Consider the following 12,785-nt stretch of genomic DNA (forward strand, 5'->3'; position numbering starts at 1 on the left):
GAGCCGAATCACCGCTTCTCACAGACATCTGCAAACGGGGCTTCAGATCATGTCCACAACCTGCATCTCCCCTAGCCAGGGCGACACGCAGCTCAGGCAATTAACACACACAAACACACGCAAAGATGCACAAAACAGACTGTGTATTGATGCATTTTTTTGTTTATTTTTTATTTTTTTTATATTTCACAAAAAAGTCCAAAGAATTCATTTTATTCACAGACAGCTTCCCACATCCCTATCCCCCCACCCCCCCCAAAAAAAAAACAATTACAAAAAGATAACCAAAACCCATCCACTGTCCAGTACAGTCTCACAGCGGTACACCTGCACAGTGTCTCTCTCTCTCTGTGGGTCAGTGTCTGTGTCCAGACAAAAAAATAAAACAAACTAAATGCGAAATTAGATCGGTTTCCATCATACATTTCTCCCACTGGAAGGCAGTCCGCTCTCTTGCTCTTCGCTCGCTCTCTCTCTCACACGCTCTCTCTCTCCAGTGTGTCAGAATCTGAGTCCGATGTCACAGTACATTGTTCTGTATGAATCCCGCCCTCCCCCCCTGCCCCACCGACAAAAAAATAATAATTCCAGAGTCTAACAGTGTGGCTGTTCCAGGCATGTCCTAACCGGGCTGTACCACTGCTCAGATAGAGGGACCTGCCAAAGAAAAGGAATTACACCGTTACTGAAGTACAGGCGTGTTTACAAAAACATCCTAAACTATTTCCCTCTGGTTCTGATTGGGTAGGTCACTGGTGCTTTAATTAAAATGAATGATCTGACTGCTAAATCCCATTTTTGAACTGATGTCTTTCTATTTTCATGTATAGTATTTAAGTTTGAACACAAGATTCACAATGATTCCAAACCTGCATTCACAACTAGCGTATTTTGGATTAAAAATGCTACCAACACATCTGATCCTGCTCAGAAACGGCAGTCTGAAAGCTATGTTTTGATTGGCTAGCTTTGTGAGCTTGGATTCCGACTGGTTACCTGATCAGGGCACTATTTCCTGCGTTTCGTACTGGGCGACCGGCTGCTTGACCTCCGACCCCTAGAGAGAATAACAAGGTCAGAAAGTAACATTAACAAACAGTATCCAGCGTTACAAACAACCCAGACCACAGGAAGAGGCGAAAGAGGTTTAAAACAACATTGAAATTGTACAAATGACAAACTGATGCCTTTATCCAAGGTGACTGGCATGGCTTCAACAAACACGGAAGACTTCATACGGTTTTGAAGGAGATGTAAACAGGCAGACATAAATAAGGAGTTTCAACCAAATTAAAACTGGCTAATGGCTGCTCACCTCTGTGGGGGCGGGGATGGGGCTGGGCGCCGGCGTCTCATTGGTGGAGAGTAGCTGAGGGAGCGGGAGTCTCTCAGAGAATCCGCTGGCTCCCTTGGCCTGGGCGGACTAAGGGAAGGAGGGAGAGAGAAAATAAACGAGGGCTGACTAGTTAATACAGGTCAGGATTTATGTACCTTTTCATCCTTCATCGGCATCTCCAGTCTGCATCTCAGAACATGTACACAATAGCTGGGATGCACTTTTTAAAGGAAGTACACCAGTGCCGAATGAAGACTAGTTAGTTCCCCGTTGCTAATTACCATTTCTTGGCGTCTGGAGCTGGGGAGTCCTCACTCTCAGAGGAGGAGTCTGAAGATGAAGACGAGGAGTCTGAAGAGGAAGAGGAGGAGCCCGAGGCCTTTCCCTTCTCAACCGGAGACCTGAACGGGGGGAGAACGGGAGCGAAAGCGTTAATATAAACAATGCACTCGCGCTGGAGAAGGTCCGAGGAAACTGCAGTATATTAACGCTGAACTGTAAGAAGAGACGGATGGATATACAAACACAAAGACGTGTTACGAGAGAATGGGGGAGAGAAACGAGCAGAGTGACGAACAAGATGAAAGATAAACACTCACCCTTTCTTCTCATCTGTCTCGGAGGCAGAGCTCTCTGAAGAGGAGGAAGAGGAGGAGGAAGAGGATGAAGAGGACGAAGACGAACTGCCCCGCCTCTTCTTGGTGCCGCGCTTCTCCGATTGGCCGCCCTCAGCCTTGGGGCCTGCCTTCTCCCTCCTTCCGTTGGCCTGTTCCTCTGCTCCGTTGACCGACTGGCTCTGCACAGCATGGGACGTGGCTCCCGATGGGTCTCCTGCTGTGGTGGGGGCGGCACCAGTGGGCTTGGGCCGGGGCGACTGGCCCACCACTACCCTGGGAGACCTGGACCGGGACTGGCTGCCACTGTGGGAACCGGAGCGGGAACTGGACTGGGACTGGCTGCGGCGCGGCTCCGGGACCGGGGACACGGACCGCGATCGGTTACGGGTGGCCAGTTTTCCAGGTGACGCCGATAGCTCCGGAGGGTCGGCGTGCGATTGGCTGCTAGGAGGGGCGGGGTAAACTCTCACTCCTGGGGTGGAGGGAGAGGGGGATCTTGGTGGAGGGGTGGACACTGCTCCTTCATTTCTCTCCTCTTGTAGGGGCACCTCCCCACCCAGAGAGGGCAGGAGTTCAGGGGAAGCTACACTCCTCTCTCTGAACAGCCCTGGACTCCCCCTCTCAGAGTCCACTTCTCTCCCTCCCTCCACCTCTCGCTCAGTCTCATCTGACTTAGTCCCAGCTTCCCGGTCGGACTCATTTTCCCTCTCGCTCAGTTTCTCTTCCTCCATTGGGCTTAGTCCCTCCTTCTCCCTTTCCCTTTCTGACTCGCTCTCCTGGTCAGCTCTCTGTCCGTCGCTCTCTGGCTCCCTCTCCGTCTCTTGGTCCTTCTCCTTGTCGGTCTCGGAAGCGGAAATCGCTGGATGGGAGGAGGGGGCCACGGAGGAGGAGGAGCTGGAGGAGGAGGAGGAAGAGGATGAGGAAGAAGAGGTGGAGGAGGAGGATGGGGAGCGGGCGGCACGCTCCGGAGCCCTGGGGGGTGGAGACTTCCCTCTGCGGTCCCTCTCTCGGTCCCTCTCTCGCTCCCTTTCACGCTCCTTCTCCTTCTCCTTCTCTCGCTCCCTTTCTCTCTCTCTTTCCCTTTCCCTTTCCCGGTTTCTCTCCCTCTCTCGCTCTCTAGAGAGGGAGCGGCTGCTTCTCCTCCTCCTGAAGGGAGAGGGGGAGCGACGACGCACTGGGGATAGACGGTACCTGGAGAGGGACGGAGAGAAAGAGAGGTTAATAGACTGACAAATGCAAATACAAAAATGACCATTCAGTCTTATTTATTTTACTCTTAAGAGTTCTACACTGGATACTTTTCCCCGTGTGTGAGGACCTGCAGTCAGGATGAAGTGCTCTCTCACCTGTAGGGCGGACTGCGAGGTCGGCGGGTACGAGATCCACTCCGAGATCGGGACCTGGACCTGGATCTTCTCCTCTGTCGCCTCTCCCTCTCTCGGTCTCGCTGCCGGTCTCTCTCTCTCTCTCGCTCCCTCTCCCTTTCTCGCTCTCGCTCTCTGTCTCGGTCCCGTCGGGACACTACAGGAGAACTGCGGCTTTCCCTGTCCCTCTCTCTCTCCCTGTCCCGGTCCCTCTCCCTGTCCTTCTCTCGGTTTCTGTCCCTTTCTTTCTCCTTCTCCCTGTCCCTCTCTCTCTCCCTTTCTCGGTCTTTGTCCCTGTCCCGCTCCCTCTCCCGGCGGGAGGTGGAGAGGGAAGAGGGCCGGGGGGAGGGCGGGGGCGAGCGGTGGGTGGTGGAAGGCTTGGCGGCCGCACTCGTTCGCCGGGGGCTGGGGGACCTGGATGGCCTGCGGATGAGGGGAGGATTCTGGTACTGCAGGGGAGGAGTGAGGGGCCGGGTGCGGGGGGGCGCGGGAGGAGATGATCGGGGGGGGGGAGAAGGGGAGGAAGCAGAAGATGACGAGGATGAAGAGGAGGAGGAGGACGAGGAAGAAGAGGACGAGGATCGAGATCGAGTCTTGGTGGGAGCCTCCGTGCCCGTCTCCATTTTCTCGGGAGATTGGACCTCCCGCTTTCTCCGGAAAGTCGCGGCGCTCACTGTTTCTCTCTCTCTCCCTCTCTCCTTCTCCACCGTCTGCCCCTGGTCTCTCTCTGCTCTCCCCTGTTCCGTCTCCCTCGGCCTCCCCGTAGTCGAGGATCTGGAGCGCTCTCTTGAAGGAACAAGCGGGGGAGAGGGAGAAGTGGAACGAGAGGGTCTCTCCCTCCCTCTCTCTCGGTCACCAGGTCTCTCTCCTCCTCTCTGGGCAGTCTTGGGGACCTCCCTCTCTCTGGGGGGAGAAGGGGACCCTGTCCGCCTGTCCCTCTCCGGTGATTTCTTGGGGGGCTCTCGCTCTCTGTGGGATGAGGGGGACCCTGTCCGCCGATCCCTCTCCGTTGATTTCTTAGGGGGCTCTCTGACCATCGTTCTCTCTCTCGAGGGCGAGGGCGTGTCTCTCTCCGTGGGAGAGTATCTCTCTCCTCCTCCTCCTGCTGCTGCTGCTGCCACCTCCCTCTCTCTCCGGGGCGCCTCTCTATCTCGCTCTCTCTCCACTGGGGGACTCCTCTCCCTCGCTCTCTCCCTCCTTGGGGGTGTGGCAGGAGAAGGAGGAGATGGAGGTGGCGTCTCTCTCTCCCCATCTTCCTCTGTCGGCGAGTATCTCTCGCTCCCTCTGTCCGTCAGCGGAACCTCCCTCTCTCTCCCTCGCTCTTTTGTTTCCAAGGGTTGGTCCCAGCGACCCCCTTCCCTCACTCTCCGAGGAGGGGGAGGAGGAGGAGAGGGGGATGGTGATCGCATCTCTCTCTCTGTTGGAGAGTATCTTTCATTCCCTCCATCTCTACCTGGCATCTCTCTCCTCTGCCTTGGGGGAGAGGGGGACTGGGTCTCCATCTCTCCCTCTGTTGGCGTGTACCTCTCCCTCACTCGCTCCCGTTCTCCCTCTGTATTTTCGAATGTCTGGTCCCATCGGCTGCTCCTCAGAGGCTGCACCCCGTCTCTCCCTCTCTCCCTCGTTCTCGCTCTCCTCTCCTCGCTCTCCGGTGCTCTCTCTATGCTCCGGGGCACCTCTCTCCTTTCTCTGGGGGGTGGAGAGGGGGATGGAGATTCCCGGTCTCTCTCTGTGGGAGAGTATCTTTCTCTCCCTCTGTCAACTGGCTTGGGGGCATCTCTCTCTCTCCTCACGGGAGAACAGGAGGGCACCTCTCCCTCCCTTTCCACTCGCTCCTTCCCTCGGTCTCTCTTCTCTGTGCTCTGGTCCCAGCGTCCCCCTGTCTGTCTTTCCCTGTCCCTGGTTCTTACCACTATCCCTTCTCGTGGGGGCGGAGAGGGGGAGGGCTGGTCTCTCTCTGTGGGCGAGTACCTCTCCCCTCCTCCTCTCGTTGTGATGTTTCCCTCCGCCTCCCTCTCTCTCCGGGGCACCTCTCTGTCTCTCTCCGCTGGGGGGCTCCTCTCCCTAGATCTCTCTCCTCTCACGGGTGTGGCAGTGGTGTGGGGAGTCTCTCTCCTCTCTCTGGAGGGAGGAGGAGGAGAGGGGGATGGCATTTCTCTGTCCCTCTCTAACTCTGTTGGGGAGTATCTCTCATTCCTTCTTGCAGCTGTACTCTTTGGGGCCTCCCCATCTCTCTCCCTCTCTTTCCTGTCATTAGCAGGAGAGGGGGATATGGCCCTTCGTGTCCCCCTCTCAGGCGGGGTGGGTCTCTCTCCTCCTCCTCTCTCCCTCTCTCTTCTCGTTGCGGAGGATTGCCTCCCTCCATTCACGGGAGACTCCGTCCTCCCCTCCAGCTCCCTCTCTCCACGCCGCCTGTCGTTCCGCGTGGAAGACGAGGAGGAGGAGGAGACCGGGGATGGTTGAGGGAAAGCATCTTGAGAGACAGAAGCTGGAGGAGGTGGGGGAGGCAGAAGCTCCTTGTTCTTGCCTCCCGTCTCCTCCTTTCTACTCCTCTTCTCCTCTGCTTTGTTTTTCTTCACCTTCTTCTTCTGCTGCTGCTTCCCGGCGCTTCCCTTCTCCTGCTCCTCCTCTGATGAAGACTGCGAGGATGAGGACGAAGAGGAAGAACTTGAGCTACTGTTACTGCTGCTTTCCCCACTGCTGCTGCTGCTACTGCTGCTGCCGCTACTACTGCTGCTGCCACTGCTACTGCTACTGCTGCTGCTGCTGCTCGAGTCAGTGCTAGAGTCTCTTCTCTTCTTCCCGCTGTGACCTTTTTTCACCTTTTCCCCTGGCTCCGCCCGATTCTCTCTCTCCTTGTCCTTCCCTTTCTCTGGCACTCTCTCCCCTCCCCTCTCTCTCGCAGTCTCGCACTCCTCCTCCTCGGCAGGGATGGAGGGAGTGGCGGTAGGGGACGGCTTGCTCCACCTTGACCTCTCGCTCTCCCGTTCCCCGTCCTTCTCTCGCTCCCTTGTGTTCGGCTCTCTGTCCCTCTCGCCGTGCTCTCTCAACCTCTCCCTTTCCCTCAGTTCTCGCTCCTTCTCCCTTTCCCTCAGTTCTCGCTCCTTCTCCCTTTCCCTCAGTTCTCGCTCCTTCTCCCTTTCCCTCAGTTCTCGCTCCTTCTCCCGCTCTCTTGCTTCACGCTCCCTAACTTCACGCTCCTTCTCCCGCTCTCTTGCTTCACGCTCCCTAACTTCACGCTCCTTCTCCAGCTCTCTTGCTTCTCGCTCCTTCGCCCGTTCCCTCACTTCCCGCTCCTTCTCCCTCTCCCTCTGCCTCTCTCGTTCCCTGTCCCGGTCCTGGATGGGCTCTCGGTGTCTCTCTCTCTCTTGATCCCTCTCTCCTCTTTCCTTCTCTTTCCCATTGGTGAGGGGGGAGTGGTCTGTAGAAGCGGAGGAATCCGGGGATGAGTGTCTGTCGTTTGCCCTGCGCTCCCTCTCTCTCTCCCTCTCCCCCTCCCTCTGCCTCTCTCGGTTGGTCTTGGACCGGGGAGAGTCCTCTCTCTCCCGCTCCGTCTCCCTTTCCCTGCCCTTTTCTCGCTGTCTGTCCCTCTCGTGGCCGCGTCTGGCTCTCGGGGACACGTCTCTCTCCCGTTCTCTTTGCCTCTCCCTCTCTTTCTCTCGCCCTACGTCCCGCTCCCTGCTGCGCTGCCGTCGCTCGGGGGAGGGAGAAGGAGTGGAGGAGTCATGTCGCCTTCTCTCGTTCCTGTCCCCCCGATCTCTCTCCCTCTCTCTCTCCCCCCTCCGGCCCTCTCTCTCGGGGACAGCCGCCCGTCTCGGAGATTTCTGAAAGGGAGAGAGAACGAGTGTGAAGAAAGTAAATAAACATCTGGAGCAATGGAGGAGAGCAACAGAATGAAAGAGAGGAAAGTAATACATACACAGCCTATATTCTTTTCACTAAACCTGGACTGTGGTACCAATCCTGGGTTATAAATACAATTATAAAAGAACAGAGAAAGGGTGAGAGACAGGAAGAGATGTTAAAAACTATCAGTTTGTCACATTTCTCTATTAAACGAGGCCCATGGTGCAGAACCCCTCCTCACCTCTCTGAGCTCTGACTTCTGGGGACTTCCTTCCTCCTGACCCCGCCCCTTCCTGCCCATAGGGGACCGCCCCCTGGCTTCCTCTGGTCTCCCGATTGGCTGGGCTTGTCTCACCTCCCGGAGCGGACCAGGGGATTGGCTGGAAGGTAAGAGAGGAATAGGTTTTTGTTCAAACCCAAAGAGGAAAAACTGCCAGAGAGCACGTAACACGGCCAGACAAGCTGATGTAGAGCGAAAAGCAGAGAGAACTAAAATAAGATTGAAAAGAAATGCACACAGAGAGAAACCATACTAGAGAATGAAAAACGAATAGATACCTGGGGGAGGAGGCTGATGATGAGGGGCTTCTGTCTCTTTGCTGCTTCCTCGGGGGCGGAGACTCACTGTCAGACCTGGTGATGGGAGAGCCAATAAAAATCAATCACAACTATCGAGCCAAGAAACAGACAGTGTGTGTGAACCACTACAGTGCTTTATATCAGTCAGAGAGCAGAGTCTCACCTCTTCCTCTTGTCTCTGGATCTCTGTCTGTGGGAGGGGCTGGGGGAGCTGCTGAGAGAGAGAGCGCGCGTGCGCGCGCGAGTGTGCGTTAATTGAGTGCGTTTATGGCCAACACACTTCTCTAATAAAGTCCAATTGTAACACAGGAGAGAGATGCAGACAAGCTGAACAGAAACAGCGAACAAACCTACCTGTGTGTGTTTTCCTTCTGTACAGAATCTGACCTGAGACGGAGACAGAGAAACGAAGGTTAAATGAGCCGCTGACCCAAGTGGACGCTACAATACAGACACACAGTTGTGAGAGAGGGTATACTAGTTCATCACAGTCTGTGGCCAATACAGTGATGCACAGTAACACGGGCATGGACCATTAGAGGACGCAGCTCTGGAAAAAGGAAAAAACACACTTTTCCCTTCTATCCCCAACTCCTCCTCTCACGCTTCATCTCTCTTACCTTCTCTTTTTCTTCTTCTTCGATCTCTTCTTCTCTCGTCTGGGAGAAGGGGAGCGGCTCTCTGAACTGAAAGAGGAAAAAAAATATTTAAATAAAAAATTACCCACATCTCCTTCCTCACTCGCTCTTCTTCACCACACTCAACTATCCCACCTCCCCTGCTTGCATGCATCTACCTACCTGTCTTTAGACTTGTTCTTTTTCTTCTTTTTCTTTTTCTGTTGGGGAGAAGGGGGAGGGGATTCCCCTGAAGACTCCTGGATGATCCTGCAGAGAGGGGGACACAAAGAGAAAAATGTTGAACACACAGTAATACAAGCCTTTATCATTACCCTGGACTCCTCTTCTCCCTACACCTCTTTCACCCAATTCCTTGGTGGTCCTTCTACTCTCCTATTCTCCACTTCTCCCACCCTCTACCCTTCTCTCAATGTACCTCCCCCCCCCTCATCTGGAGAGATGGTTTCTCCTACTCCCGTCTCCCCCGCCTCTCTCGCTTCGCCTAGTGCTCTTCGGCCGACCAGCACTTCCCTCTCTCCCTAACTCACGTGTACTGTTTCTCCTTCTCCTGCTTCTCTCTCTCCCGGCGCTCCCTCTCTCTCTCCCTCCTCTCTGGGTGGAAGGAGGAGCCATCCACGTAGTCCTCCCCGATGCCAAACGCTGCACGCAGACGCTCGTTCTTCTGCTGGTTGGCGGCCGCCAGGGCGTGGGTCTCGGTCACCCTGAGAGAGAGAGAGAGAGAGAAAGGGGTTAATACAGATAAGCATTTACCTTTTCACAAGATGGACTGTAGCGAACGATATATTCGATGTTCAATTAATTCGGGTCACCCGGCCTGAATATACCTGTGGAAAACCTTGAAGACACCCCGAGGTTACTCACGTTGGTCGTTCGTTGGGCCCCGTCTCCTTGGCCAACGGCTCGCTCTTCTCCTGCAGCATCAGACGGAAGGTGGCGACCTTCTCCTCAATCTCCTCAGCCGAGTACCTGACACAGACAGGGGGAGACGGACAGTGGTCACCAGACTCGTCCTTCTAGAACTCACACCAATCATATATTGAAAAAAACACGGGCGCGCATTTATATATATATATATACACACATACACACACGCATACACGTATGAACATTTGATCCTTCTTTTGTTCTCTCCATCACCCACTCCTATAACTCTGTCTCTCCACCTCTATCTGCCGTGTTCCTGCCTCCCTCTTCCTCTCTATGCCCCTTCCCTCTACCCCTGCTTCTCCCTCCTCATTCCTCCTTCTCTGCCTCTGTATTTACTCCATTCATTCTCCCACTCCTCTCTGCCTTGCTCCTCTCCCTCTCTCGTCCCTAATTCTACCTCTCCTCTCCCTCTCTCTCACCCCTGCTCCTCCATCATGTCCTGCAGCTCCGCACACTTGAGCTCCAGCTGCCTCTTCCTCTGGTGCTCCAGGATCTCGGCATTGGGCTGCCGGCTCAGGGCGCTCTCCCGCTCCAGCTTCTGCAGGTCCTCCGGCCCCCCGCTGCCGCCCTCCCGGGGCCGCTTGGAGCGCACGCTGGACAGGTTGCGCTGGACGTAGCCATTGGTGCCGCTGCCCCGCGGCGTGGTCAGCCCGATCCCGTTGTACATCCCTCCTGAGGGAGAGGGAGGAGGGGAGAAAGGAGCTAGTGTTAGAATGACTGTCTGGCAGGGCATGGGTGTGTCACATGGGTGACAGATTGTGAGAGAGAGAGAGAATTACAGACCGGTTAAAAGAGAGGGAGAGGATTAACAGACAATGTCAACAATAGAGGTTTTACTATTGGCACTGAACAACTTATTGACAGAACGTAGTTTGTTGACAGTGAGAGAGTGTAATACAGACAAACTGACGGGATAAAAGAGTAGGTTAAAAAACACATTTATGGTCCGACTGACAGACACGCCAAGTGACTGACAAAAGGAGACTCTTACGAGACAGGACACTACAGTACAGTACAGTACAGTGCATCTCTCTCTCTCTCAATCTCTCTCCCCAGGTGAGAGATACCGATCTGAGCCAAATTCTCTGTACATTTGCATGTCCTTTATAGAGAAATACCCAGTGCTGTACGTTATTAACGAAAACCACTTTTCCGCGAAGCTCAGCTAGAATATAACACAGCGGCGCAGTTTAGTACGTGTCAGCACTGAAACAAACATGTATTCAGTATAGCATAAGAAACGACGTTTAATAAATAAGCATACACATCCAACTTAACGCAGTTATCTTACATTATCCTACATAACAAGGAAAATCGTTATACGTTTTAATGACTTAACCCCCAACACCCTCTCCCCACACGCGTACACGGACAAGTCTGAAACGACGAGGTTTGCAAAAAAGCAAAACGCAAACTATGCATAAATAGAGTGGATCTTTTTAGTCCGTTTTTATTCCCCAGAGGTGTTGATGTGAGACTATACTCTATGTTTTCCTTGTTATGTTTGCACATCTGAACACTATCCCCACGTCTGTTGTCACAGCCCCTCAGAGACGTGAACGCGAGGGGTCGGCGCTATTGTCGTGCGCTCCATTTTCGCACTTTTTCTCTCTTTCTACCCGATCACCCCCTTCTAATGCCCCTCTTTGTTTTCCTGTATCTGGGTTGTTTCCTTGTATCTGCTCTCTCTCCCTTCTCCCTTTCTTCTCATCGCAAGCCTTTCCGTGACATATGGTATCATAACGCGTGTCTTTATCCCTCCATCTCTCTCTCTCACACACAGTCCCTTTTCCCGGCAGCCGATTTCAACTCTACCCCGAGGACCGACTTGTGAACGGGAGGGATAATCCGTAGGCCTTCAAGGATTGAAACAAAAACGTATCCTTGCTCTGCCTGTTTTGCTGCACACGGTATTTAAAAAGACAATAAAACGTTTTTCGATATTGCGCTACATCCTGAATTGGGATTTGAATGGCTTTAATTAAACGACAATAACGCGTCCATCGTGCTGTTACGGTCTGAAACACACAGCTAGAAAGTGCATTTCTAAAACGCCGCCATTTCCGTCTTGCCAGGTCTTTTCAAACCTCCCCCTGCCCCCGTTATCATCACACTCTCGCCACTGCTTTCGGTGTCTCGGTTAAGGGACCCCGACGCCACGACAGTCCGCGGTCTCGCAGTGCGGCCTTCCCCCGAGTTTGGTGCCTACCAGTCCGGGCAGACAGTCAGCGCTCATCCCCTCTCTCTCAATCGCCTCTGAACTTACCCTCACCTCCGCTTCTCCTCCGTTGGGGAGAAAGGAAGGCCTTTTAAACGACGGGGGAAATATATCTATATAATTTCCTTCGAAAACAAAAACAATTCCTGATAATAACAGCGTTTCAGGAATCGTGAGCGAAGTTGTCTTTCAGTGCGTCAGACAACACGCTCTTATGCCATACCCACACTGCACCGCGGCTGGACTACACCTCCCATAAACCCTAGCATTGATGTGGAGTACCATAGAATTACAACTCATTACCGCAGAGACTACAGTTCCCATAATGCAACAGAAAGCAAACGTCTTGATTTAACAGCCTGTAGACACAGACTACACATCACATAAAACACCCTGTGAATCTACTGTGACATGCAATACTATACTATGCAGATACAATCTCGCACCACAGGTTATTCAAAGAGACTTGGATAAGAGTCAATTGTGGGCTCACACCTGGCAGATGAAATTCAATGTGGACAAGTGCAAGGTATCACATGTAGATAATAAAAATGTCCACTATAATTACACTATGCGAGGAATAGAACTAGATGAAGTAACGCATGAGAAAGACCTAGGAGTCTATGTGGACTCCTCACTTTCTCCATCCAAACAATGTGGGGAAGCAATAAAAAAGGCAAACAAAATGCACTAGTTAGAGCTCATCTGGATACTGTGTGCAGTTCTGTGCTCCACACTTCAAGAAAGATATCGCTGCTCTAGAGGCAGTTCAGAGGAGAGCAAGCAGACTTATTCCAGGTCTGAAGGCAATGTCCTACTGAGAGACTGAGGAACTGAACCTTTTCACCCTGGAACAGAGGAGACTACGTGGGGACTTGATACAAGTCTTCAAAATCATGAAAGGCATTGACCACATCAAACCAGAGGAGCTTTTCCAGATCAGCAGGGACACACGCACCCGGGGACACAAATGGAAATTGGACTTCAAGGCATTCAAGGTGGAAAACAGGAGACATTTCTTCACACAGAGTCGTCACGATCTGGAACAAACTCCCCAGTGATGTGGTAGAAGCTGAAAATCTGGGAACAAATAGGATAGGATCCTTGGATCACTCAGTTATTAATGGACACCAAACGAGCACGATGAGTCGAATGGCCTTCTCTCGTTTGTAAACTTTCTTACGTTCTTATCTTCCTATACTAAACTATTCTGTTTGTAATACTGGGACATTATAGTCATATTGCAGGTTGACAGGT

The 12,785-nt window shown here is 53.1% G+C and overlaps 1 protein-coding gene across 3 annotated transcripts; it reads right to left on the reverse strand.

Annotated features, from left to right (window-relative positions):
* Positions 1-144: 144 nt before the first annotated feature.
* Positions 145-11,756, reverse strand: srrm2 (serine/arginine repetitive matrix 2). Of its 3 annotated transcripts, none has more exons than XM_066723173.1 (16): positions 11,583-11,756; positions 9,730-9,982; positions 9,245-9,349; positions 8,911-9,084; positions 8,543-8,629; positions 8,363-8,428; positions 8,097-8,129; positions 7,906-7,956; positions 7,722-7,796; positions 7,405-7,543; positions 3,300-7,141; positions 1,936-3,144; positions 1,618-1,737; positions 1,316-1,423; positions 997-1,057; positions 145-657 (listed from the first exon to the last, which is right to left on the reverse strand). In XM_066723173.1, the coding sequence occupies exons 2-15, from the start codon at positions 9,975-9,977 to the stop codon at positions 1,009-1,011; spliced, it is 6,306 nt and encodes a 2,101-aa protein (XP_066579270.1). In that variant the 5' UTR covers positions 9,978-9,982; positions 11,583-11,756; the 3' UTR covers positions 145-657; positions 997-1,008. The 3 variants fall into 3 exon arrangements, with proteins under 3 accessions (XP_066579270.1, XP_066579271.1, XP_066579269.1); XM_066723174.1 differs by having other exon boundaries at positions 7,906-7,953; positions 11,577-11,756; XM_066723172.1 differs by having other exon boundaries at positions 11,577-11,756.
* Positions 11,757-12,785: the final 1,029 nt, after the last annotated feature.

This window comes from Amia ocellicauda, chromosome 14 (assembly GCF_036373705.1).
Source record: "Amia ocellicauda isolate fAmiCal2 chromosome 14, fAmiCal2.hap1, whole genome shotgun sequence".
NCBI classification, from domain to species: domain Eukaryota; kingdom Metazoa; phylum Chordata; class Actinopteri; order Amiiformes; family Amiidae; genus Amia; species Amia ocellicauda.